General features: G+C 53.8%; 1 protein-coding gene across 3 annotated transcripts in view; it reads left to right on the top strand.

Moving 5' to 3' along the window:
* The window catches only part of CPNE2 (copine 2), a 54,672-nt gene that overhangs the window by 14,590 nt on the left and 13,577 nt on the right, over positions 1 to 26,505 (top strand). For 2 of the 3 annotated variants that reach the window (XM_057533995.1, XM_057533994.1), the window contains exons 2-12: positions 8,214 to 8,428; positions 10,567 to 10,746; positions 12,582 to 12,656; positions 14,548 to 14,619; positions 15,729 to 15,812; positions 16,106 to 16,195; positions 17,189 to 17,287; positions 17,816 to 17,902; positions 19,662 to 19,721; positions 21,571 to 21,704; positions 23,847 to 23,901. In XM_057533995.1, the coding sequence (XP_057389978.1) occupies positions 8,249 to 8,428; positions 10,567 to 10,746; positions 12,582 to 12,656; positions 14,548 to 14,619; positions 15,729 to 15,812; positions 16,106 to 16,195; positions 17,189 to 17,287; positions 17,816 to 17,902; positions 19,662 to 19,721; positions 21,571 to 21,704; positions 23,847 to 23,901 (1,116 nt within the window). In that variant the 5' untranslated portion in view covers positions 8,214 to 8,248. The remainder of the gene's footprint in view (positions 1 to 8,213; positions 8,429 to 10,566; positions 10,747 to 12,581; positions 12,657 to 14,547; positions 14,620 to 15,728; positions 15,813 to 16,105; positions 16,196 to 17,188; positions 17,288 to 17,815; positions 17,903 to 19,661; positions 19,722 to 21,570; positions 21,705 to 23,846; positions 23,902 to 26,505) is intronic. The other variant, XM_057533996.1, reaches the window with a different exon arrangement.

Genomic DNA, 26,505 nt, shown 5'->3' with positions numbered 1-26,505 from the left:
GAACCACCCTTGGAGCGGAGAGAGCCTGAGGCCACCCCAAGATCCTCTGTTGTCACCGATTAGGCCCCACTGAGCAGGATTTGCTGCATGATGAAGACCCAGGAGCCCTCAGCCCAGGAGAGTAGCACCTTGAAGGGCGTGTGGGTGTGGGGTCTGAGTCTGTTATTCCCTCCCTGACCCCCTATCTACCACCTTGGTGTCCCTTGGCATCTCTGAGCTGTGTCTTCCAGCTGAGAAAGGGAGCCTAGAACCATATCCTCAACGAGTTTTCACTCCTGGTCCCCTGTACATACACCATAAACTTCACACACCTCTCCCCCTGCCCCCAGCCATCAAGAATCGCTGATAATAGCACAAGCTGCATAGTGTCATTCTAAATGCTTTACCTCATTTAATCCTCGACATCAATACCTGATGAAAGCACTTTTATTGTTCCTGTTTTTATAGAAGGGGAACAAAGACCAGAGAGGTTAAGTAAGTTGCCTGAGATCACACAGGAGGTAAATGACAACCAGGGATTCAAACCCAGCAGTATGAGTCCAGAGTCAGTGCTCTTACCCTCAGCACAGTACCGACCAGAGGACCGCACCCCTGTCCTCGTAACTGCTGCCAACAAGACTGTGGAGCGGTACTTGTTGCAGTTGGCACTGAAAACAGAATTTCATTTCTCAGATATCAGGTTGAGCATGCTTTTTCAGAGGGCACACGATGCCCCCCAGTTCTGACAGGCCATCCCGCTGTTGCACTTGCCCCTGCAGTGAGGGGCACCTCGGCCCTGCCCTGCCCCTCCCATCCCCCTCTTCCCCATCTGGGTCTCCAGGTCTCCACCTCAGCTGCTGCCTCCCCCGCCCCCTACCGGCTCTCTCCCTGCACCTGCCTCTCTTGGTGTCTCCCGTCACTGCCCGTCTCTGAACTGGGGCCCCTGCAGGCCACCTCGGTGTCTCTTCCCCACAGTGGGTGGGGTGCACAGCCCGGCTCCTGGGTCCTGAGCTGCTGGGGCCAGTGATGGGCAGGGAAGTTGGAGTAGGGCAGCCCTAGCTCTTAGTCTCAGCACCATTCTTCCCTGGTTTAGAAGCACCACTGCCCCCTTCTTGGGCCTTGGTTTCCACCTCTGTGAAATGGGACATGAACCCTTCTAGTGCTGGCCTCTTGGAGCAGTTATGATGGTCCCGGGACTGAGAAGGGGCTTTGTGATCTCTCAAGTGCTGTGTGTAGCGGGGAGGTGGTTGTGATTCCTCTGGGGCTGCAGATTAAAGAGCCTGCCTGAGGGGCTCCCTTCCTCATTCATTTGCCACCGTGTAGGTGCTGCTCTAGGTGTTGGGGAAACGGTGATCCCTCCCTTGTGGAACTTACATTCCAGACAGTGCACAAGGCAAATAGACAAATTAGTAGAAATGGTTGTAGATTGCATTGATCTGTGAAGGAACCAGTGTGGGGCTGAGATTGCATTAGCTTGGGTGACCAAGGAAGGCTTCTGAGGAGGTGACATGAAGCTGACAACTAAGACCTGTCATGTGATGGGACTTCCCTGGTGGTTCAGTGGTTGAGAATCCGCCTTCCAGTGCAGGGGACATGGGTTCGATCCCTGGTCAGGGAGCTAAGATCCCACATGACGTGGGGAAACTAAGCCCGCGTGCCACAACTTGAGAGAAGCCTGCGTGCTGTGATGAAAGATCCTGCATGCTGCAACTAAGACCCGACGCAGCCAAATAAATCAATTAAAAAAAAAAAAAAAGACCTGCCATGTGAAGAAAAGCATTTCTGGCAGGGGAAAGAGCAAGTGCAAAGGCCCTGAGGCAGGAGAGAGGTTAGCATATTTGCAGAGCAGAAGGAGGCCAGTGCAGCTGGGGCACAGGGAGCGAGGGAGAGTGTGGCATAAGGTGGGGTCAGGTCAGGCCCTGTTGGCCTGGGGAGGATCTGGATTGTGTGACAAGGAAGGGCAGCCACTGGGAGATTTTCAGGAAGAGCTGTGATAGCATCTGATTTGCATGTTTAAAGACTCCCTCTGGCTCGGGTGGGCGTGGAAAAGAGAGAGTCTGGGGGCTGGGGTTGCTCAGGGAGACCTGACATGGGCCAGGGAAGTGGAAGCGGGGAGATGGGGACGATGCTGGACGCATCTTGGCGGTGGAACCGACAGCAGTAGCAGGATATGGGGGGTGAAGGAAAGAGAGAGGTCAAGGAGGATGGGTTCCTAGGCTTCTGGCTAAAACTGGAATGTTCTAGACCTGTGACTCAGCACTAGAATCTCCAAATCCTGTTCTTCTGCCTAAAGGGTAAGATGTCCACCTGCCCATCCAAAGGGGGCAGCCAATGTTGCCATGTGGGAATAAGGGCCCGAGATGGCCAAGTCTTCTAATTTTTCATTAGAAACTTGAAATCTAGGCATTTCAGTAAAACCTCCCAATATGCAGGCAAATGATTAAAAAAATTTTAAACACTTGTAAGTCAATGCTAGAAAGCCAAACAAAACCTGTCTGGAGGCTAGATTTGTTCCACAGACTGTTGTTTTGTGATCTCTGACACCACACCATGTAATGCATTATATAGTAATGCATTAATAATTGGCTGACATTCTTAACAGCTGAATCACACGGCCAGGACAACTGAGGTTGTGCCTATCCGAAATGCCCAGATCCTTTATATGCAAACAGCTGTCAAGCCAGGCACGCCCCACACTGAACTCAGAACTGAACACAGGCTTACAGTTATCTCTATCAAATTGCATCTTGTCATTTGTCAGAAACATTTGTCCCTGGATTGGCTCCACTCTTCCTCCAAATTCTACTGAATTTGCACTCCCTTCCAGCTTTGTATCACACACAGTTTTAATAAGCCCATCCAAAGCCGTCTACAAAGCTAATGTCAACCTGTGTGTATAGTTCAGTAGAGTTCAATGGATTTCAACGGGTAGCTTAGGCTTGTCTCCTGCTAGACGTCTACAGCTGTTCAGCTATAACTTCAACCTACCTTCTGGGTTCATCCACCTCATATTTACCCGTCTTCCTCCTTGAAGCCACCATACATCGCATATAGGCCTAATCCACTAGTTTTGTGGTGACAGGAATGCCACCTCCTTACACCTGTATATGGAGTACTTTATGGTTTTTATAGCATGTTCCCATAATTTCCTGACTTGATCTTTATCACCCATCACAACCTTTAAAAATCCTATCAACCTCACATTAAGACATTGATCTACAAATCTGCCAGTGGTCTATTTGTTTGTTTATAATCCACTAATAATCTATCTGGTGATTTCCAGATTAAATAGAGCAAGGGCAACTATTGATAATTTAGCTTCTTACCTTCCCACTTCACCATCTCACCAAAAAAGAGTTCCCCAAACCACCACCATTCCAGCAATAACCTATAGGGACAGAAACAATATTTAAGAGGAAGAATGTTCTAACCATGAGAGTTGACAGAAAGTGGAATGCATCACCTTGTGAAGAAATGACATTTTGATGCTAGAACTTTTCAAATAGGAGCTAGGGTTTTGCAGAAGGGATTCCAACATGGATAGGGAGTTGGGCAGAGTGATCTTTCATTCATGTATTTCTGTCCACGTGAGGAAACTGCTCCATGCTCAGCTCTTGGCTGAGCTCTTGGAAGTGTCTTACCAGTTCTTGCAGTGATAACCTCTGAAGGTTAAAAACATACACTTGGCAAGTGTGACAGTTTTTATGCTTTGTACATTTTTAAATTCCCTTTAAAAAGCAGTTTTCAGCAAATGTTTTTAAAATGCCAACCTTTTCTCCATTGTTCAAAATTGGGAAGAATCCATACAATGGAATATTATTCAGCCATAAAAAAAGAAATGAAGCACCGATACAAGGTAGGACGTGGATGAATCTTGAAAACATTAGGGTAACTGAAAGAAGCCAGTCACAAAAGACCACATATTATATGATTCCATTCATATGAAAGTCCAGAATAGGTAAATGTAGAGACAGAAAGTAGATTAGTGGTTACTTAGGGGTGGGGTGGGGTGATAGCTAAAGGATACAGGATTTCCTATTGAGTTGATGAAAATGTTCTAAAATTGACTGTGGTGATGGTTGCACATATCTGTGAATGTACTAAAATCCGTTGAATTGTACATTTTAAATGGGTGAATTGTAGGGTATATGAATTATATCTTGATAAACCTGTTTTAAAAAAAAAATAAAGGGTAAGATGTCTTAGGAGCCCGGGCCAGCGGACCCTGTGGGAGCTGAAGCCTCAGTCTTGTTCATTGTTGAAGCCCGAGAGTGCTCAAGGAATGTTTGCTGAATGAATGAATGGGAATTCCCAAGCCCTGCCCGCTCTTGGCCTCGGTTAACCCATCTGTAAAAGGGACTGCTAGGGTTTTTGTTGTTGTTGTTGTTTTTTAATCTTTTTTAAAATTATTATTTATTTATTTATCCTTAGCTGTGCTGGGTCTTCGTTTCTGTGCAAGGGCTTTCTCTAGTTTGCGGCAATCAGGGGCCACTCTTCATCGCGGTGTGCGGGCCTCTCACTATCGTGGCCTCTCTTGTTGCGGAGCACAGGCTCCAGACGCGCAGGCTCAGTAGTTGTGGCTCAAGGGCCTAGTTGCTCCGCGGCATGTGGGATCTTCCCAGACCAGGGCTCAAACCCGCGTCCCCTGCGTTGGCAGGCAGATTCTCAACCACTGCGCCACCAGGGAAGCCCGGGACTGCTAGTTTTGTATCCCCGCCTTCCAATTCCTTCCCCGGGGCTCTGGTCACCCCAGAAGGCCTGTGTCCATCTGGGCCAGGAGTCAGGACCATCCACGAGCAGGCCCCAGCTCCCCAGGCCCCCTCTCCAGCCTGAAACCTCAAATTACCTGTGCGGCGGTGCTGCACCAGGGAGCGTTTCCATCTTGCCCAGATGCGCATGGCAGGCCCAACCCTCCCTTAATGACACCTTGCCTGCCTGCCCTCCTGCTGGAGTAGGAGGGGAGGGGGCCCGGCCCAGCCTAAGCCATGGTTTCTTTTTCCATTGCGTCAGGCCTCAGGGTCTGGCCTGCCTGCCCGCTGCCGGCTGGCACAGAGGGGCCCACTCTGACCCCCGCCTGCCCCAACTCCAGACATCATGTGCTCCCCGTTTTGGGGATCCAGAAGCTTCCAAGCAGAGGGTGAGTTGGGGATGGGGGACCTGCCCCTAGCTGGGGGAGGAGTGCCCCCTTCCCCGCCCACTCATCACTCACTCTCTCTGGGGCCTGCAAGCTGATCCAGGTGGGGCCACAGTGGGCTCTGAGGAGCCCCGACAGCCCAACCGTCCCCTGGACCTGGCCCTCCTGGCCACACCCTCAGCCAGGCTGGTGCCAGTGAGGGGTAGGAGGAGAGTGCAGTAACCTAGGTGACGGATGATGGTAGCTCAGACCAGGGGGAGGGCGGGGGAGAAGTGGCCCCAGAGTGTTCATATAAGCGCTTGCCTTTGCATCTGTTAGTCTGCGGGCGTGTGCGTGCGTGTGTATCAGTGTGACGTGCACAAGGAAATGTGTGAACCTGGGTGTGTGTACCTGATACCCCTCAGGTACAGGATGAAAACAGAGGTCTCTGACTTGGCAGCAGGGGGGATGTTGGCCCAAATGGCATCTAGCATGTCATGAAGGGGGCCTGTGAGGTGGAGAGGAGGTGGGTGAGCTGAAATCCACCCCATTAGTGATGATGGGAGAGACAGGGGTGCGGACAGGGTAACCCCAGAGGAACTGGTGACCTTGGGGTCTCCGGGGTCTTCTTAGCCTCAGGCTCCCTTTGGCCTGGCTGACTCCCCAGATGCCCCCACCTGGTTCTAGGTCCCCACCATGCCCAGCAGTCCCCTGGCCCTGGCCAGAAGGCCGTACGTTGGCCTGGGAGTCTGGAAAATTGGTTCACAGCCTGCCTCTGTTTCCTGACTGTGTGACATTGTACAGGTGACTTCTGCTCTGAGCCTCAGTTTCCTTATCTGCAAAATGGGGGTGACTTGTGCCCCCCCCCCACCCCAGGTAGTTGTAAGCATAATCAGGTGTTCTCTCAGCCTCTGTGTAGACGAGTCCAGCCCCCAAACACTTACCCACGAGGGCCAGGTTCCAACTCCTTGACTAATATCTTATCCCCTGACTGTCGAGTGGGTAACTGGCCCTGCACTGCCCCAGAGGAGGGAGGTGAGAGGAGGCCATTCCTTCTGAGAGCACGAACCCACCTGACCACGCTGACCAGCACTGACTACAAGCTGAGCACGTCACCCGCGAGATGTCTCTAATCCTTATTCACCCTGGCGGGGCAGGTCCTAAAATCGCCTCACCCTCCAGACGGGGACACTGAGGCTCGTTCATTCACTCTAGAGTGTTTGCTGAGTGTCTGCCAAGTCCCGAGAACTGTGCCAGAGCTGGGATCCTGCGGTAAGAAGACTACCCAGCTCCAGCCCTCTAGGACCTCATGTTCCAGTCTGGCTGAGAGCGTGCGGAGGGCAGCCAGGTCCTGCGGCTGCAGGCTTCCGGAGGGAGCTGGGGCTTTATTCAGAGAGTGATGGAAGTCTTGGAGGGTTTTAAGCAGAGAGGTGACATGGTCCAATTTGTGTTTTTAAAAGCTCACTCCAGCCCCTGTGGGGACAAGGGGAGGTTCGACTAAGGAGAGGCAGTAGGGAGGCTGGCGAGGAGGTGGCTCTCATCCATGCGGGAAGGACCGAGCCACGGTGGCAGCGCTGGGCCCGCTTCCTGAGCGCCAGCCTCTCGCTGGGCACGCGAAGCGCCGGTCTGCAGGAGGCCTGCGCGAGCGTGGTCCCCGCTTCCGCTCCAGACACAGCGCCCTGGGCATACCTGGCAGGGAGAGGATCTGGACAGTGACAAAGCCCGTGCTCAGCCTGCTCCCTCCCACCGTCTGTCCCTAGAACAGAACCTCATTACAGTCACACGAGCCCAGAGCATCAGCACAGCACTGCAGTTTGCCTGCAGTATTTATTCTTGTCGTGTGAAAACTAGTTTCCATCGGAGGGGCTGGAGAGCTGCGTGTGTGCCGCAGGGTGGCCATGCCAAGTCAGGGAGGGATGAGCGAATCCGTGACCCGGCGAGGGGAACGGGGAATAGGGAATGTCCAAAATGGACATCTTGCCGGGTGGCTGATGCTGGAAGGCGGGCCTGGGTGAACTTCAGATGTGCCAGTGGAAGTAAGATCTGACCACACCTGTAGGACTGTGTCATGATGTGTCGTGAGCACATGAGGAAACTGAGGCACAGAGAGCTGAGGATAAGGACCAACTCAGGCAAGATCTGAGCGATATGGAGCGTTTGTCCGTTCGTTGATTTATACACTTACCTTTTTTTTTAATCCAACAAATATAAACTGAGTGCCTCCTATGGACCGGTCACTGTGCTTAGGCTGGTGATACAGGATGAACGAGACAGATAATGAACAAAGTCAAGTTTTGGATAAGTGACCAGAAGGTAGCTTCCTAGTGGCCAAAGCAGTGAGGGAAACCTGAGCAATTACAAGCTCCATTGTAGCCGCAAGATGCCGATATGTCAGTTGCTCAGGAGAAGCCCAGGTTTTCCTGGCAAAATGAATGGGATGCCTGTGTCCACTGTGATTTGTTGCTGATCCGACAGGGGCAGCTTGGACCTGTGTGTATCTCACAGGTAAAGATGGACCAAAGCAGAGAATGACTTCAAAGACAAACTAAACACACCTACAAGAGACTCCTTTTTCACACATTTCCTGCATTCTTTTTTTTTTTTTTTTTTTTAATTTGTTTATTATTTTTGGCTGCGTTGGGTCTTCGTTGCTATACACAGGCTTTCTCTACTTGCGGCTACTCTTCTTTGGGGTGTGTGGGCTTCTCATTGCGGTGGCTTCTCTTGTTGTGGAGCACGGGCTCTAGGCAGGCGGGCTTCAGTAGTTGCGGTGCGTGGGCTCAGTAGTTGTGGCTCACGGGCTCTAGAGCGCAGGCTCAGCAGTTGTGGCACACAGGCTTAGTTGCTCCGTGGCATGTGGGATCTTCGCGGACCAGGGCTTGAACCTGTGTTCCCTGCATTGGCAGGCAGATTCTTAACCACTGCGCCACCAGTGAAGTCCCTTCCTGCATTCTTTCTCCAAGCTTTTGCCCATGTCATCCCCACTTCCACCCCGCCCCACACACACTCCTTTTCTTCCATCTTTACCCACATCTTGAGGGTCAGGTGGTGACGCCTCCCCAGGGTGGAGTGGCGTAGCAGATGGCTGTCCCCTCTCTGACCCCCAATGCTGTCCCCTCAGACTGCGAGGAGCTGCTGCCGCCGTTGCCGACCCCCATGGCCTACATGCCGGGTGGAGGTGCCCCAGCACCGGGGGTGGCCCCCGTGGGCTCCCAGTACTGCGTGTGCAAGGTGGAGCTGTCAGTGAGTGGCCAGAACCTGCTGGACCGGGACGTCACCTCTAAGTCCGACCCCTTCTGTGTCCTCTTCACAGAGAATGATGGCAGGTGGAGCGAGGTGAGGCCCCTCTGTGTGCAGCTGCAATGGGTGGAGGGAGGGTGGCTCGGTCGCTGGGGAGGGGCTCTCACTCGATCCCAGGGACCTGGGGTCAGGCCCTTAGAAGTACTTGCAGTGTGGGCCGAGGGTTACTTAGAAGATTGTTATTCTGAAAATCAAATTTTATTTAAAATGTTTATAACAGTACTTAAAATAATTATATTTGTGTTTATTATAATTCATAGATTTATATTTATATAATTTTATATTTAGTGTTTTACAGTATTTTAAGTTACTATGATATATAGTTAAAACCTTAGAGTTTTGCAAAATGCTTGCTTTCATTTTTAAAATAACTTTGCCCTCTTATTCCTAAATGAGCACAGTCAGTGAGGAGCAAAGAGAGAAATAGGGAACTCGGGCTTTGGTCCCAGAGCTGGACCAAGACCCAGCTCTGTCACTCCCTGCTGTGTGGCCTTGGGCAGGTGGCTATCCCTCTCTGAGCCTGTCTCCTCATCTGTGAAATGAGGATTTTTTTCCCTCCTACCTTGGAGAGTCCCAGAGCTGGGGATGTTGATGGTGCTACAGCCAAGGACTTCTGAGCTGGAAGACTTTGGCCTGAGGGCTGGGGAAAGATGCAGCTTAAGGAAGGATATTGAGAAATCCAAACTGTTAAGACTTTCAGCGTTTAAAAATGGCTTTGTTTCCTATTCCGAAAGGGGTCTATATTCATTGCAGTAAATTTAGAAAATCCAGGTAGACCTAGAGAAGAAAATCAAAATGGTTGGGAACCCGCCTGTCAGGGAGAACCAACTGTTAATGGTTTGGTATCCAGCCTTCCAGATAGTTTTACATGCATATAAATTTTCCAAAATATGTTTCTATTTTTCATAGTTATTTAATGAGGCCTCGGTGGGCGTCCCACAGAACATACTGTGGTTTACAAAGAGTTTCCACAGATGTTGGCTCCTTCTTATGATGCCAAGGAAATGGGCTGGGATTGTTGACCCATTTTACAGAGGAGAACTGGGGCCCAGAGCGGGGAGGGACTTACCTGTCTCACCCAGCATGTTGGTGGTACAGCCAGAAGTGGGAGGTGGGGCATGAGGTCAGCCGAGGATTGCTGGGGGAAGCCCCAGGCCTGAGGCCAGCATGTCCAGAGTCCCCTCTGACAGGTCTCCGGAACTCCCCCTGCCCCCGCCCCGCCCCTCGGGGAGTGATGTCCTCCCCCACTGCACCCACCCCCACTCATGGCATGCCCCCCACCCTCCGTGACAATCTCCCTCCCACCCAGGCCAGACACCCTGGCTAAAAATAGCCCAGGGCCAAGACCTCTTCCGTCCCTGCTGCTCTCTGGCCCTTGGAAATGGGATGGGTGGGAGGAAAAATCAACACAGCCCAGGCTCCAAAATAGACTGTCACCCAGACTCCGCGGTTTGGGGCCTCAGTGCAGAGAGGCCAGGAGGCGGGGTTCCTGTCCCAGCCCCACCAGAGACACACAGTGCAAGGCCCTGTCCTTCCCCAGGCCTCGGTCTCCACAGTAGGTGGGGGGTGGGGGCCGCTCGGTTCCTGGTTTTGACATTCCAGGGTTTGAGGAAGGTACAAACACCTGCCTCCGGGAAGATGGGGAGCCCCTGACCTCACCTCCCCCTAAGTACCCCTCCTTCTCTCTGTTTCTTCTCTCAGCTTCCATGTAAAATGTGGTTTGAAAAAAGGGTTCTCCCCAAATAAAAAGGATGAAAGCCACAGATGTCAAATCCTTTCATTTTACAGAAGGGAAAACTGAGGTCCAGATGGGAAAAGGGACTCCCTCTGTCACTTAACCTAGGCAGGGACAGGGTCCGACCTCTTACCTTGGAACCTGGGTATGGAGTCAGGACCAGTGTGTTAAAAGTGTGAATGGTAGAGTCAGGACTGGGTTCAAATCTTGGCCCCGCCCTCTAGCTGTTCAACCTTGGGTGAGTCACTTAACCTCTCTGTGCTTCAGTGTCCTTATCTGTGAGCTGGGAGTGATGATTGTTTCAGCCACCCGGGTAACTGGCCATGAGTGCCTGGCACAGAATTGGGTGTTCAGCAAGTAAGCACCATGATTCCCTGTAGCCCAAGAAGGGTTGAACCGGCTACCTGACTCTGACACCTGTTTCCCTGCCCCCTGCCAGTATGACAGGACAGAAACTGCAGTCAACAACCTCAACCCTGCTTTCTCCAAGAAGTTCGTCCTTGACTACCACTTTGAGGAGGTGCAGAAGCTCAAGTTTGCCCTGTTCGACCAGGACAAGTCCAGCACGCAGCTCGAGGAGCACGATTTCCTGGGCCATTTCTCCTGCAGTCTGGGCACGGTGAGCCGGGCTCCTCCAGGAGGGTGGGGTCAGTGCAGTGCCGCCATAAGTCACCTGGCTCCCAAGGATGGGGCAGCCCCCTGGAGAGTCTGCTGCTGCCTGCTTTCCCTGGTCCCATTTTCCCGCCTGGCTCCCAAGGTGGCATCACAAATGCAGACAGCCTTGGGGGCCAGCAGGCACAGAAAGGGGGAAGTAGGCAGGTGGGGCTGGGGCCAGGCTGAAGTGTTCCCCTCGGAAGACACTGAACACAGTGCCACACAGGAGTGGGGCGCCCTGTGGCCAGAGCTTCTCAGTGGTAGAAGTAAGCAAGTGTGGTCTTGACTTCCTGGGATGGGAGCATCTGACCAGCAACCAAGACACCCATGATAGTCCCACTTGATGGCTGGCTCACTGTGTGACCTTGGGCAACTTCCTTTCCCTCTCTGGGCCACATTTCCCCCTCCAGCTCACTCCTTGCTGAGCTTATGGAGGTTGCAGGGCTAAGAGCTCCTGATACAAGTTCCGATCACTGTTAATGGCTGTGTGCCCTAGGGCAAGCCCCACACCCTTCTGAGCCTCACTTGCCCCATATTTTACTTGGGGATAGCGATGACCTCTCTGCCCAGTCTATAGGGATGGTGGGTGAATAAAGTGGAAAATGCTTCGAGAGGTTCTAGTGGAGACTGAAATGCCCTGGGCCTTCCAGGAGATGATGTTCAATGAAAAAAGCAAGGGCCCAGCAGTTACGTAAGAAGTGGGGTGTGTCTCTCAGGGTCCCCGCCATGTGTCTACACCCTCAAAGGGTAACGGAGGAGAGAGCTTTAGGACCAGTGGGCAGGGGCAGGAACCGACAAGGGGTGAGGAAACCTTTACAGGGCTGACACCTGCCAGAAGCCCGGCCACCCCTAGCCTGGAGGGAGGGGCGGGGCAGGAAGTGGTGTTGCCAGGTCCTGGGGAGAGCTGTGGCCACCACGGGGAGGCCTCTGGACTGGAGCCAGGCCGATGATGAGCAACAAAGCTTCCGCCAAGGCTCAGCCCAGCCCTTCTCCCCTCCTGCTCTCCTGGCTCCTGCTGGCACCCCCGTTGGCTGAACCCCGAGAAGCTGTAAGACGGGAGCCAGGTGATGCAGTCCACGGTGGCATAGAGAAGGTGGAGAAGGGCAGAGAGTGGACCTAGGGAGAAAAACTAGCACAGGGAGACTAGGAACATGCTCACATTGGCACAAAGAAACACTGGCCTTTTCCCCAAGAAACAGAACCGTGGTGGCACATGGAGGGTGTGGGAATGGGGTGTACAGAGACGGGTGGGAGGGAGACTTTACAATGTGTTCCACTTGTCCTTTCTATATTGTATTGATCCTTGAACACTGTGTGAATGTATTCACTATTCAAAGCAATGAAAATACATAGGAGGAGTCAGGGTTTGATCCTCTCCATCAGGGATCACACCCTGAGGGAGGGTGGGGGTCTCTGGATGACTCTGGGGGAGGCAGTTACGCGGGGAGGCAGTTAGCCGCAGTTACGCGGCTAACCTCTCTTCAGCAGTCTCCAGAATGTGAGCCTTACAAGAGCCTTTTACTGGGGACATCCAGTCAGCAGAATCCGACTGCTGGGATTCTATCCCAGCTGTGGGACCTCGGGCAAGTGTCTTAACCTCTCTGAGCCTCAGTCTCCTCAGCTGCCCGGTGGGGTTAGCAGTGGTTGCTGTCTGCCTCCCACGGCGGGGATCACGCAGGGGGAGGTTTAGCCAGCGCCTGGCATGGAGCATCGCGCTGTGAGCAGTGCCTGTTGAGGATTTTTCCTCCCTGGGTCTCCTCCCCAGCCCTCAGAGTGAGCGCCTCTCCTCTCTCCCTCCAGATCGTCTCCAGCAAGAAGATCACTCAGCCTCTGCTGCTGATGAATGACAAGCCTGCGGGGAAGGGCTTGATTACGGTACCAGCCCCCCTCCCCGCTCTCTGCAGGCCCCCCACACACTGCCCACTGCCCTCCCCCATCAATGGGCCACTTCACTGGCAGATAATCACCAGCTTTGTTTGGAGTAAAAAGGCCCAACTTACAACTTAGCAACAGGTCTCTTAGCAACGGGCTCCTGGCTCCACATATGATGCGTTGGGGCTGCCAAACTGGGGAGTGGGGGGCACTGCCAGGGGTCCCCACGGTGGCTCCCCAGGCAGGGGCGCTACTCCTCCTCCCTGGAGGCCTCCAGAGCCCTCGCTGCATCCACTCCCGGCACTGGCCCCTTGGGCGTCTTTCAGGCGTTTCAGGAGCGCCTTGCCCATCGGAACTCTGCTTGTGGCTGCAATGCGCAATGATTCCTCTGATGCGCAGTGATCCCTGCGAAGCACAGTGATTCTTGCGATGCGCAGGCCCTTTGAGCGGCTGAGCTCTTCAGTCATTAGACCCCCGGAAGGCAGGGAAACCTGGTTTTACAGATGAGGGAACTGAAACCCAGAGAGGAAGTGCCCTTGGGCAGTTCAGCTAGTGAGGTTCGCTCCGGGATTGTCCCTCTTCAGAGCCTGTGTGACGCCAGGGGTTCTGCAGGGAGGCGGGCTGTACCTGTGTGTGTTCACACGGCATTGCTCCCCTGCCCTGGAGCCTTCCTGGCTCCTCACTGCCCGTGGAGCCATGCATTCCAGGCTGGGAGGGACCCAGCAGTCTCAGCTAGTTTTTACCCCGTTCATGTCCATGGCCTGGGTTCAAGGCAAACTGAATTCTTAGCATACCCTGCACTTATCCCAGGCCCTCATCCACTGTTCCTGCCACCTGGAATGTCCCCTCCCAGTCTCCCCCACCTCTTGGGGTTCAAAACCTCCCCATATAAATGCCTCCACAAGCCAGCTGCCCTCCACATGGAAGCCAGCCCAGAAGGACCCCACCCAGCGGGTATGCCATCCTCCAGCATTTCCAGCAGTTCGCCTCCAGACCTGGGTTCCCTCCTCTTGTGAAATGGGGGCAGTAATAGGGCCTACCCTATGGGGTTGTTGAGCAAGTCTCAGCTGGAGGGGAGGAAGGGGAGAAGGGGCCTCTAGCCTGGCCTCCGTCTGTGGTTCTCAGGGTCAAATAGCTCGTTAGGTGAGGCCATCCCAGCGGTGTGGGAGCAGAGGAAGTCCTAGCCGAGGGAGGACCCAGCCCACTTGGGTTGCTGTTGGCCAGAGGGCCTTCCCTGCCACTCTGGGGAGGGGGAAGGGGAGAGGCCAGAGAGGGCAGATGGCAGCCTCAAGGTCACCCAGGTGGTGCATCACTGGCCGGCCTGGGGCAGGGGGCCATGGCTGATGGGGAGGGCATGGAGGATAGATGAGTGGTGTGAGCTGACGAGACAGCAGAGGGAGCTCGGGTGGTCCCTTCCCTGCCCTGGGCCTCAGTCTCCCTGGCTGCACAGTGAAGTTGTTAGAATTTCCGACGCCTTGGTGTTTTGAGGTGGTTGTGTGTGCTCCCTGGATCTGCAGTGGGGACATGAGAGGGTCTGTCAGGCTGCTCGCTGGCCCAGAACGTCTCCCTAGGGCTCAAGACCACCCTCCATGTTTGGTCCCTGCTTCATCTCCCCCCCACCATCTCATGGCCCATCTCTTGAGCCACATTGGGGTCACTTTCTGATTCCTCATATCCAGAAGAGTTATTACCCCCATCTTCCAGAAGATGGAAACTGAGGTTTGAGGAAGACGAGAGACTTGTCCCAGGTCACCTGGCACTACTCTTCCCCACCACTCCCCTCCCAGCCCTGGAGAATTGACTCCTGGGGCAACCTATGTCCACCCTGCCTGAACGGAGGCCAGAGGGAGTCTCAGGACAGACCCCGACCCCCGACGTTCCTCTGGCCTTACAGATTGCTGCCCAGGAGCTTTCAGACAACCGGGTCATCACGCTGAGCCTGGTGGGCAGGAAGCTGGATAAGAAGGTGAGGCAGGCAGGGGAGGGGGCTCTCCATCAAGGAGCAGCAGCCCTCCCCCAGCCCTGGGGTTGTGTGGCCTGGGACTTCTGGCCACCACCTTCACTGCCCCTCCAGGGACAAGTCCACAGCACACGGCCCTACTGCCACCCCAAATTAGAACTGCTTCACCACTGAGGTAGTGAGTTTCCTATCACTTAGAGATATTCAAGACATGGCTGGAAACCCACTCGTTGGGGCTCCCCATCCCATGTAGTGTAAATGCTAGGGTCCTTACAGTAACCTACGGGACCCCACCTGATGTGTCCTCAGCTCCCCCCCGCCGACTCCCTGACCTCACCCCTTCCGCATTCCCTACTTTCATTCTGTTTTAGCCAAATCAGCCTTTTCATTGTCCTAGGATTAAACCAGGCACTGTCCTGCCTCAGGACCTTTGCAGTTGCTGTCTTTTCTGCCTGGGATGTTCTTTACCCTGAATATTCTCATGACAGGCCCCTCCCTCACCTCTGTGTCACCTCCTAGTGAGGCCTTCCCTGAAATTGCAGTGGTCCCTGATTTCCCGCCCCCTCCTCCTTTAGTTGTCTCCTTAACACTAATTGCTGCCTCATGTATATTACTTACTCATTTATTTTATGTCTCCCCCTCTTGAATATAGCCTCTTTAGAGTCCATGTTTTCTTAAATAAATGGAGTTTTAAAGGACTCTTCCGCTAGGATAGTTTAAGTTTTTCAGAATCCCACTAAAATAAATTAAAATCCCATCCTGCTGGGTGCCTCCCTCTGCCCTGGGAACAATCTCCCTCTTGACGTCCTGCCCCACTGAAGATGCTGGAATTGTAACTTCTACAGGCTCCAGGTCTTAGGGTCTCTGAGCCCAAGCTCTGGTAACCCCAGGATGGGGCGGTTTCTCCTGGGGCTGCTGCTTGGTCCCATGGGGCTGCAACTGCCCTGGGCGTCTGCTGAGCCCTGCAGAGGCTGAGGGGAGAGGGGGCCAGGCTGGCTCTGCCCACAGCCCTCACTCCTGACGCCAGGTGTGGGAGGCAGCGGGGCCACACCCCCACCCCATCTGAATCCGGTGGAGTTATGCCTTCCTCACCCACATCCTCCCGCTTCCTCCAGGACCTCTTTGGGAAGTCAGACCCATTTCTCGAGTTTTATAAACCAGGAGGTGATGGCAAGTGGATGCTGGTCCACAGGACTGAGGTGGGTGTGTGGGGCTCCAGGGGTCTCTGAGCCAGTGGGTCTGTAGTCCATCCAGCCACACCCGACAGCTCAGGACGGGGCTAGGCAGTCACAGTTCTGCGGTACACAGGAAAACCCAAGCTGGCCCCTAAAGGACTTGTTCCCTCCCCATCACAGGGATGCTCGCTTCCACCCCCCGAGGCATGGCTGTGGGTCTCTCCACCTTGCCACTCCCTGTCCCATTGGGCTGGCCCAACCCCAGAGCTGTACTGGCCCTGGGCCTGAGTTCACCCTTGCCCCTCACTGTCCTGCAGGTGATCAAGTACACGCTGGACCCCGTGTGGAAGCCATTCACTGTGCCATTGGTGTCCCTGTGTGATGGGGACATGGAAAAGCCCATTCAGGTGAGGGGGGCTATGAGAACCCTGCTGCCCACCCTACCAGCTCCGGCCTCCTGGTTACCTGAGGCTTCCTGGGGGTGCCTTGGCAAAGCTCTTTCTTATTAAGATGGAAAAAGAACCCTTGAGGGGGAGGGGCAGGAGACCTGAGTCCTTGTCCCAGGTCTGCCTGACCCTCTGAGTGATCTGGGCAGGGCCCTCATCTCTGTGATTCCCTTGTCTAAAATGGGAACAGAGTGACTGCTCTTTTTTTCCCGGAGAGCTGTGTGTTGCTAGCTAGGATAATGAATGCAGAATCACCTTGGAAACAACCAAGTGTTGTTGCTGTGATGAAGGTGATGATTACTAGTCTCTAAAAGCCCTAAGTCCTCAGGGGCCGTGTCTGAGAGCAGACGAGGTGGGGTGAGGCCCCGAGACCATGTAGGGATCCCCAGATAGGGCACCAGGAAACTTGGGTTCTAGTTCTGGGTCTGCTACTGCCACTGTGAGACTTTGGGCAAGTGCTTCCCACTCAGGGCCTCAGTTTACCCATCAGTACAATGGGTACAACAATTCCTGCCTTCCTTCTAGGAGTGTCAAGGCTGCTAAGTTAGAGAGCATAACAAGCTGGGACTTCTGTGCCCATCTCAGGAAAAAAATACCAGTCTAGGGAGGACTCCAGACAATGGCCCATGAGGCCAGGTGGGCCACAACCCAGGATAGATTATCAGCCCAGTGTCACGTGTGGGAGGTGTGCAGCTTCCTGCTCCAGAGGGAATGGGCTCCATTACTAGAGCGGGCACCCTTTCTCCCTTTCCCGGCACTCATGGAAGGCTTCCTGCAGGAGGCAGTTCAGTTCAGGAGCTATCGGCATCATCCCAAGCCAGCTAGTCAGGTCTGGTGGGGAGAGGGAGCCCCCACCCCCCAAAAAAGACATGGGATTTGCTCAGGGAGCTGAGAGGAGCTGGCGAGTGCCTCCTGTGGGGCAGCTCTGGGGTGACCTCGCTGGACCCACTCCAGGTTATGTGCTATGATTATGACAACGATGGGGGCCATGACTTCATCGGTGAGTTCCAGACCTCGGTGTCACAGATGTGTGAGGCTCGTGACGGCATCCCGGTAAGATGTGCACATGTGCGTGACCACAGGACCTCAGCAGGGGATGGGGAAGGGGCACAGGTTTTTGAATCAGGCAGGCTGGGGCTCGGATCCCACCTCTCTGCCTTATGACCTTGAGCAAGACATTTAATCTCTCTGAGCCTCAGTTTCCCCATCTGTCAAGTGGAGGCAGAAGAATAGAGTGGGAATTAAATGAGATTAAACAGGTAAAGTACCTAGTGCATAGTGAGTACTCGGGAGCTGTCTATTTAACCCTGAGAAGCCAGGCTCTGGGTGACAGTTCTGGGTGCATGAGTGGACATGACGTGGATGAGTTGTCTGGGGATGGAGGGCAGATGCACATCTTCTGACCTTGGGCAGATATAGCTTGGCATGAGCCCAAGGTGGCAGGAACCATTTCTGGGGGGGCTTCCTGGAGGAGGCATGCTGCCCCTTGGTCAATGCTGTGGAGTAGATTCTGGGGCCCAGGGGAGGGTCAGTCCCCACAGAAGCCCCAAGCTGAGCTCCTCTTTCTCCTGTGTTGCCCAGCGGGAGTTTGAGTGTATCAACCCCAAGAAGCAGAAGAAGAAGAAGAACTATAAAAACTCGGGCATCATTATCCTGCGTTCCTGCAAGGTGAGCCAGCGTGGGTGGCATGGGGCACAGTCCTGGTTTGGGGTCACACAGAGATATATCGCTGCAGAAGAGACAGAGCATTGGGTTTGGAGCCAGCAAGGCCTGGGTTCAAATCCTGGTTCTGCCATGTCCTGGCTCTGTGACCTGAGCTTAACCTCTCTGGGCCTCAGTCTCCTCATCTATAGAATGGGAAGGTTAACAAGGTAAAGCATGTAAAGTGTTAGTCTCATATCACATTCCTGTGTGGAAGTCAGGGAGGGCATGAAATGACCTTCCAGGGTCTCCTTGTTGGAGGGTAACTACAGGGAGTTACTGCTTCCCAGGCTTGCCCACTGCATGTTCAGTGTCAGAGGGGGAGAGGATATCACGCCAGGGTGCCCTTTCCTCTGGCAGTGACATTAGTGAGGGCTGAGGTTACTGGCCCGTGGTGTAACTGGGGCCACTGAAGTCCACAAAGACAGTGAAGTTTGCACCGGCAGTGGCCAGGCTGAGGTCAGGGGCCAGGCCCCCCTGGATATCTGGTGGCCACGTATCTGCTGGAATCGGGTAGGACGTTAAGGAAGGCAGCCCAGGCCAGAGCAGCAAGAACCCTGGGCCTGAAGGGTCCAAGTCCTGGCACTCTCTACCAGCTGACCGACCCCAGGCCTCAGTTTCCTTGTCTGGAGACTAGGATTTGCGTGAGCATTCAGTGAGGTCACAACGTAGCAGTGCCCTGTAGAAGTTAAGCTGGCAGGTTGCAGCATCATGATTTCGGGTCCTTGTTTCTGAAACTTGGGTCATTCACATCCCCCTTCATGATTTCTTCCACCTGCCTTATTATGTTTTGTATTCAGCCCCTCCTCCCCCCATTTTGGTGTCTTTTTTACTTAAACACATTTACTTATTTATTTATTTATTTAAATATTTGGTATTAGAATTTATTTATTTATTTATTTATTTATTTATTTATTTTTGGCTGTGTTGGGTCTTCGTTTCTGTGCGAGGGCTTTCTCTAGTTGCGGCGAGCGGGGGCCGCTCTTCATCGCGGTGCGTGGGCCTTTCACTGTCGCGGCCTGTCTTGTTGCGGAGCACAAGCTCCAGTACGTGCAGGCTCAGTAGTTGTGGCTCACGGGCCTAGTTGCTCCGCGCCATGTGGGATCTTCCCAGACCAGGGCTCGAACCCGTGTCCCCTGCATTGGCAGACAGATTCTCAACCACTGCGCCACCAGGGAAACCCTTAAATACATTTATTTTGAAAGTAACCTTTCTAACGCCACCAAAATTGGAAGGCCAGTATCCTTTGCCAAAAGGAGGCAAAGACCATCCAAACAAACATGTTTTAGCAGCTTTATTAATTATTAATTTACAGTAGAAGGCCTTGAGCCAGAGGCCTGGCCTCTCTCTGTTCAAAGTCGAGGTTGGTAAGGGCTAGAGAGGCTTAAGGACCAAATGGCAACAAATTGAGACTTTCTCTGTCATGTAATTGGTAGGTATGATTGACACTGGGCCCTGGGACACTGCCTGGACTCATCATGCGTGTGTGTGTGTGTGTGTGTGTGTGTGTCCCACCTATTGGTAACTGTTGCTCTGAGTGCTTCGTTATAGAGGGATTTGGGTTTTGTTGTAATCAGATCAGGTCCATCTGCCTTTTTCCGCCTCCTTGACCCCTGTCAGGGCACAGAGCAGCAACTCCCCAAAGGTCGTCTGTGGAGTGTGGCCAAGTGAAGGCGAGCCCTCAGGTACAGGGCACGGGCCCACTCACCCCTCTGATTCCTTCCAGATAAACCGGGACTACTCCTTCCTGGACTACATCCTGGGAGGCTGCCAGCTCATGTTCACTGTAAGGCTCTCCCCCACCCCACCCGACCCCACCCCAGTGAGGATCCTCCCTAAGGGCTTGGGCCGTGATTGCAGCAGGAGGGACTTGGGATAAACTTCAGGAAGGATCCTCCCCAGGGCAAGGCGTGTGTCTGGCCCTGAGGAGAGGGTATAGGTGGATGGGCCTGAGTCAGAGCTTAGCTGCAGGTCAGGGCCTGGCTGCCCAGCCCTCAGAGTGTCACTGGTTACACTTCCTCAGAAGGAAAAAAAGCCAAATTCCTCCCCACTTCCCTTCCTGCCTCATCTGCTGTGCCCTCATCCTTGCTCACTCGGCTCCATCCACACTGATCCTCCCCCAACACGCTAAGCTCTGCTCTGTCTCAGGGCTTTGCATTTGCTGTTCCCACTGCCTGGAATGCTCTTCCCCAGAACCTTCTCTTGGCTGCTGCCCTGCCATCCTGCAGGCTGTGACACAGAGGTCACCTCCCCTGATGCCTCCTGTTCCTCTTGTCACTTCTCCTGTTTTATTATCTTCAGGGCACTTGCCACTCTGAATTTTCTTAAGTGTTTTTCACTTGTCCCTGTCCCACTAGCGACTAGTGACTGTGGGTATCCTGAGTGCGGGGCCACTGTTTTGTTTTTTTTCCCCTCCACCCTCGGTGAATCACTCAGTGCCTGGCACATAGCACCTGCTCAGTATATGCTCATTGGAAGAATGAATTGTCACTCTGCTGGTGGCCTGGAGTGTATGCCCCATAGATTTCTCCCGTTCCTCACCTGAAGGGAGGCCTCAAGCCCAGGGGAGAACCCGCCAGGGTTCCATACTCTGCCCACCTCCCACCTAGCCTCCCTGCTCTCTATCACTGCTTCTGATCCCATGGGGGCTGGAAGTCATCTGCAGGACTATAAGGAGGCGCAGGGGATTGGCCTTGTTGACCTGTAACCCCACTGGTCACCACAGCCCCCCTCCCCTGCAGAGAGGCCAGGCCCTATTATTCCTCCTGCATGCATGTGTTCACTCAGCAAATGATACCAAGCACATCCTGTGTGCCAGACTCCAGGCCGTGCCCCTGCAGGAGTCCCTGACTGATCCTAACTGAGTTCTCAGGTGGCCATCTCATGCCCTGGGTCCCTCTCCTAGTCCTCCCCAGCTGGGCAGTCTTGCTCGCCCCTCTGTGCTGGAATTCCCTCGGGGCTGAGAGAGCAGGTGGAGCCCAGTACCCTGCCCACCCGCCAGCTCCAGCTCCCTGTAGGGCACCCACCTGGTGCTCTGTGCCCAGCCCTGGGCCTGACTCCAGGGCCATGTGTCTTACCTGCAGTGATCATCCAGTCTGACTGGGAAGGTGGGCACTGCCCTACCAGGCAGCCCCAGGTCCTGGTGCCCCTTGGTGGTCTGAGGGGTGATGGGGAGATGGCTTGGTGCGGGGGCAAGGTGTCTGGGAAGGCTTCAGTGGGGCAGTGGCATCTGAATTGGGCCTGCAAATTGGAGGAGAATTAGATAGGGAGACGAGGTGGCCTGGCTCTTCAGCTAGAGGGAAACTCATGAAAAAAGGCCTGGAAATGGGAGCAGATGAGTGTGTGGGTTTGGGACAGTGAGGGGGAAAAGGAATTTGGGGCTGTAAGTTGGCTTTGTATCACATCTGGGCAATAGACTTTATGCTTGGGCAATAGGGAGCCACAGACGGCATTAGAGCCAGAGGAGTAATACAGTCAGACGGTTTCCAGGTTTTGGACCATCTTTTGGAAGGGTGGGTCTGGGCTGGGAGATGAAGTGGGCTTCCTGTGTCCTATCAGCCTGTCTGTTCCCTGGAGGTGAGATAGGGAGCTGGAGTCTCTGGCTACACTGGGTGGCCTTTTCCCCCACTCTGCAGGTTGGGATAGACTTCACAGCCTCCAATGGAAATCCCCTCGACCCTTCCTCTTTGCACTATATCAACCCCGTGGGCACCAATGAATATTTGTCAGCCATCTGGGCTGTTGGGCAGATCATTCAGGACTATGACAGGTAAGCTTGGGGAGGGACTCTGACTAGTCAGCTTGGGCTCCATCCATCCTGGGAAGCTCAGCTTTTCAAAGCTAAAAGGGACCCAGAGATCAACAAACCTAGGAATGAGTAGCATAGGACATGGATGCAGTTACTGTCCCTTCCTATACCTGTGGCAGACATTGCTAATCAACTGCTGATCTCTGACTTACTGAGCCCAGATCCATACTGAGATCCTTCTCCACACAGTACACCGAGTAAGAAAATGAGTCAGGATAGAAAATGAAATATGTCTGCTATTGCTGCAACCTCCACTGTTAGAGCTGAGGGAAAACAGGCCTAGGATGTAGATAGAGAATTTATCCAAAGTCACCCAGATCAAGGAACTGGAACCCAGACATTTTGATTCCTGTACCCGCCACCTAATGGCCTAACAGTCTCACTCCTGTTGGGAACTTCAGAGGAGCAGCCAGCATGTGTGGGTCCTCTTCCCATGACCACGCTTCCTGGAGATCTTTGGGTTGGGGGGGGGGACAGTGGAGAGTCAGGGAAAGCTGTGTAGAGGGTGTGGCCACCAACAGGATGGGCCAGATGCAAAGTCAAGAGGGCCTTGGAGGATCTAGAAGTCACCTGAGGGTTGTGGTGTCATTGTCACAGGTGGTGCTTGTTCGGACCTCCAGGTCAGAGTGTGGGATGACCAGGAGGACACATGGGGAGCAGGGGAGAAAGGAGCAGGTCCCACAGATTTGGTAGGAACAAGAGCAGGCTCAGGAATCCTGTGTGCACTTCAGCCTCCTTGAGAGAGGCAGCCTAAGGTCCAGCTTCTGACTCCCAGGGGGCTCAGGGCCTAAGGGGTGGCTGTGACCCCAGGCCACATTAAGAGAGGTACAGCATGCAGAGCAGGGGAGGTGGAAGTCCCCACCTGCATGGTCGGTGGAGGAGCCTGCTGTTGCTGCTCCAGAGACCCTTGTATCCAGCTGCCCACTCAGCCCCTTTGCTGAGCCTTCTCATGGGCATTCAGGCGTTGCTAGACACTTGCCCCACCCCTACCCCTCTTACCCTCTTCCCCATCTCAGGGAGAGGCACTACCACTCACTGAAAACCCTTCACTTCTTTTCTTTCCCTCATCTCCCCCATCATTCCTTCAGGAAATCCTTTCAAAATATGCTTGAATCCAGCCTCTTCTCCCACCCCCACTGCTACCAGCCTGTTTGAGCCACCATCACCTCCTGCCCAGAGCGATTCAGTAACCTCCTCACTGGTCTTCCTGCTTCTGCCCTAGTCCCTGACAGTTTGTCCTCCACACAGCAGCCAGAGGATTCTTCAATAAATACATGTTGAATGAATGAACAAATGAGATACGGTCCCTGCCCTCAGGGAGTTCCCATTCGAGGAGGAAGATAGGGAAGAAATCACTGGGGTTCCAAGAGACCAGTTTACATGTGAGACAGGAGCTATGGAAGCACCAAAGAGAGAGACATCCTGGCGTCTCAGGGAAACCCACAGAGAATGGGCCATTTGAATTGGGCCTTAGAGGATGAGTAGGAGTTTGCCACAGGGAACAGACTGGGGAGAGGTAGTTCAAGAAGGGGTGCAATAGGATTGAAGTTGGAGCATGAAGATGCCCTGTGTGTTTGGGAAACAGTGAGTAGCCAGTGGCCAGGGCTGGGGGAGTGGGGAATGAGGGAGGGCAGGTAGAAAATGAGACTAGGCTCTTGGGCTAGATGATGAAGGGTCTTGAACGCCAAGCCGGTGTTCTCATTTTAGAATTTTTCCCAGCCATAAAAGGGACGTCAAGAAACAGCCAATACATTTCACTTGCGTCATGACTGTGGTTTAGTGATTGCCAAGGTCCCTGTTTGAGAAGGATCGAGCTGTACCCAGGTCCATGGTTAGGAGTGCTGTGGTTGATTAGCAATGTCTGCCATAGGTGTAGCTGGGGGTCAAGCCTCTTATTCACCAGATACCCAGAAGTGGGTTTGGGCTCAATAGATCATTCAAACAGAGCTTTTTCTAGAGGTGGTGAGCTTTTTCTTTTTGTCCATGGAGGTGTGCAAGGCAGAGTGGGCCCAGCCCTGGGTAGGGGGTTGGGAGGGTGAGCGTGGGTAGATGAGGCCCCTGTCTGGTTGTCTCACAGTAATTTTTTCTCCTTTCTCTGATTAGTGATAAGATGTTTCCAGCTCTGGGCTTTGGGGCGCAGTTACCCCCCGACTGGAAGGTAAGTGAAGCCAGACTGTTTGCTTTTGGCTGAGATGGGATTTGTGTGTATGGCCTCTCTGGGATCTGCTTTGGAAAGGTTGGGCTATGGCCCAGCCACCCTGCCTTCTCTGCGTTTACCACAAACCCACACGCATTTCTTAGCCTGAACGTCACGCAGGCAGTGGGGCTAGAACAAGGAATAAGTTATGATATCTGTCCCCTGGTACCCCAGTCAGGTGGGGAAGATGCTAGATTTAGCAAATAAAAATATAGGATACCCAGTTAAGTTTGAATTTCATATAAACAGTTTGTTTAAGTATGTCCTAAATATTGTCTGGGACATACTTATACTAAAAAATTATCTATTATTTATCTGAAATTCAAATTTAACTGGGCATCCTGTATTCTGTCTGGCAGCCCTAAAGACAGGCAGTGTCATCAGTGCTGAACGGGGCAGCGGTCCCTAGAGGAGGGCCCCAACCTGGCCTGGGGGTATCAGGAAGGCTTCCTGGAGGAGGTCAGGTCTAAGCCAAGAGGGGAGAGGAGAGTAGGAGTTTGCAGAGTGACTTGAGGTGGTGACGTGGCAGGTAGAGTGTTCAGGGCAGAGAGAATAGCCTGTGCAAAGTCTGGGAGGCAGAGGGAGCAGGGTGGTTGGAGGAACTGAAAGAAGGTGGGCGTGATGAACTCTCCATGAAAGATGGGCAGGATGGAGAGAGATGTGGCTGGAGAGGTGGGGAGCCAGCCATGCAGCAAGCAATGGGTGGGTCTACATGGGGTGTTATTGGCATTTTTGAAGGTTCATTCTGGCTGCTGAGTGGGGACTGGCTGGGGTGATGGTGGGCAAGATGGAGGGTTGGAGAGAAGGGGCAATGTCCATTACAGGTGAAAAAACAGAGGCTCAATGACTTGTCCAAGGTTATGTTCAAAACAGGGAGCCTGAATTCCAACTGGGCAGGTGGACTCTCATGTCTATTCTCAGAATGTGCTACCCTTCTGATGAGAAGCCTGGGGCTGTGGGCATAGAGGACTCCTAAATCTACATGTCTTAGCCAGTGGCCCCTCTTTTCTGCCCTGCTGTACCACATGCTGTTTCCAGAGTGAGCGTTCCCCTCCCATCCTATCCGGGGAGGGCAGTTTTCACCTAGAATTTCAGGGAGTGGCTCTGTGGCCTGCTGGCCATTGTATGGTAGGGGGCAGGACCCTGTGGACCACAGCTGGGCCTCTGGGCAGACATGGTGATGCCACTGGGGGCAGGGCGGGCTGGTGCAGCCAGGCCCAGCACGATCTCGTTGCTAGGACACCAGCCAGCTTTCAAAGAACTCTGGCTGAATGAGATGTTTTCCTGCGCAAAAGCCTCCTTGGAAATGTCACAGGGCAATTCTGGGGAGGCTGGGGCTTGGCCAGGCTGGAGTGCCCGGTGGTGCCAGGAGGGATGCTGGAACGAGGCTTGGAAAGGGCAGATGCTCTATCCCACCTCCCCCTGCTGCTGGAGCTGGCCAGGCCTGGCCCCTGCCAGCCCCTTACCTTCCCTCTCATTCTAACTCACCTTGCCATGCCACATGAACCTTCTTCTGTTCGTTCCTACCTCAGGGTCTTTACATGTGGTCTTCCACTGGCCTTTTGCCCCCTTTCACTGACTTCCCATTGCTGCTTCTCAGCCGAGAGATCATTTCCTCTAGAAGGACTACCTTGAGCGTGCGCACATGGGGCCCCTCCTCCCTGCCCCGGAACTTTGTGGTCACTCTGTATGTGTTGATTTGCTCATTGTCTCAGGGAGGGCACTTTGTCTCCTTCTTGCTGTGTCTGGCTCTAGGCATGCAGTACGTGATTGTTGACAGTAAATTTGGGGCCCAGTGGCCTGAGCAGGCAGAGGTGTTGGTTCTCTGAGTGTGGGAAGTTGGAAGGAGCTAGCAGGAGCGTGCCACTCGGCTGCCCGCCCTCAGGACCTCAGTCCCTCCCTGGGCCTGGTCCAGGTGAGCCCCAAGAGGACCCCTGACCTGGGTAGTGGCTGAGGGACTCAGGAAACATTGGCCTTTCAAAATGAGCCAGAGTTAGTCAGATGAAGAGAGGGATCAGGCTGAAGGACAGGCCTGCACAAAGGTCTGGGGTGGAGAGGAGCACAGTTTATCACTCTCCCCACTTTATAGATGGGAAAACTGAGGCTCAGAGGGGATGGTCACTCTGAGATCCCTTCGACTCCTTCCATGTCACCATCCACTGCCCTGCCAAGACCAGAGGGAACAGCCTCTTAAGTAACTCAAGACCATGGGCTGGGCCAAGTAACTCAAGACCATGGGCTGGGCCTGGCCAGGTGGGGTGAACAGGACCATTGATCGTCAGAAAGCAGCAGGGAGTCCCAGGGCAAAGACCTGTGGCTGGCCAGTCCCCAGGGGCCCCTAATCGGCTTGGGGTGGCCTCTAGGAAGCTTGTCGTGTTTGCTGGCATTTCTCGGGCAAACTAGGGCAGCAAGTGTGGGATGAGGCTGGGCTGCTACAGACAACGTGAACTCTTGTCCCCCGGATCTGGTCCCGTCTCTGCTGTGGCTCACTCGTGTGACCTGGGCATTCCTTGGCCCCCTCTGAACCTCAGTTTTTCCACCTGTGAAATGGAGCTGCTGGGTGGA

The sequence above is a fragment of the Balaenoptera acutorostrata genome, chromosome 19, assembly GCF_949987535.1.
Source record: "Balaenoptera acutorostrata chromosome 19, mBalAcu1.1, whole genome shotgun sequence".
Lineage (NCBI taxonomy): Eukaryota > Metazoa > Chordata > Mammalia > Artiodactyla > Balaenopteridae > Balaenoptera > Balaenoptera acutorostrata.
Note: the sequence above shows the minus strand (reverse complement) of the source record. Positions and strands in the feature narration are given on the sequence as shown.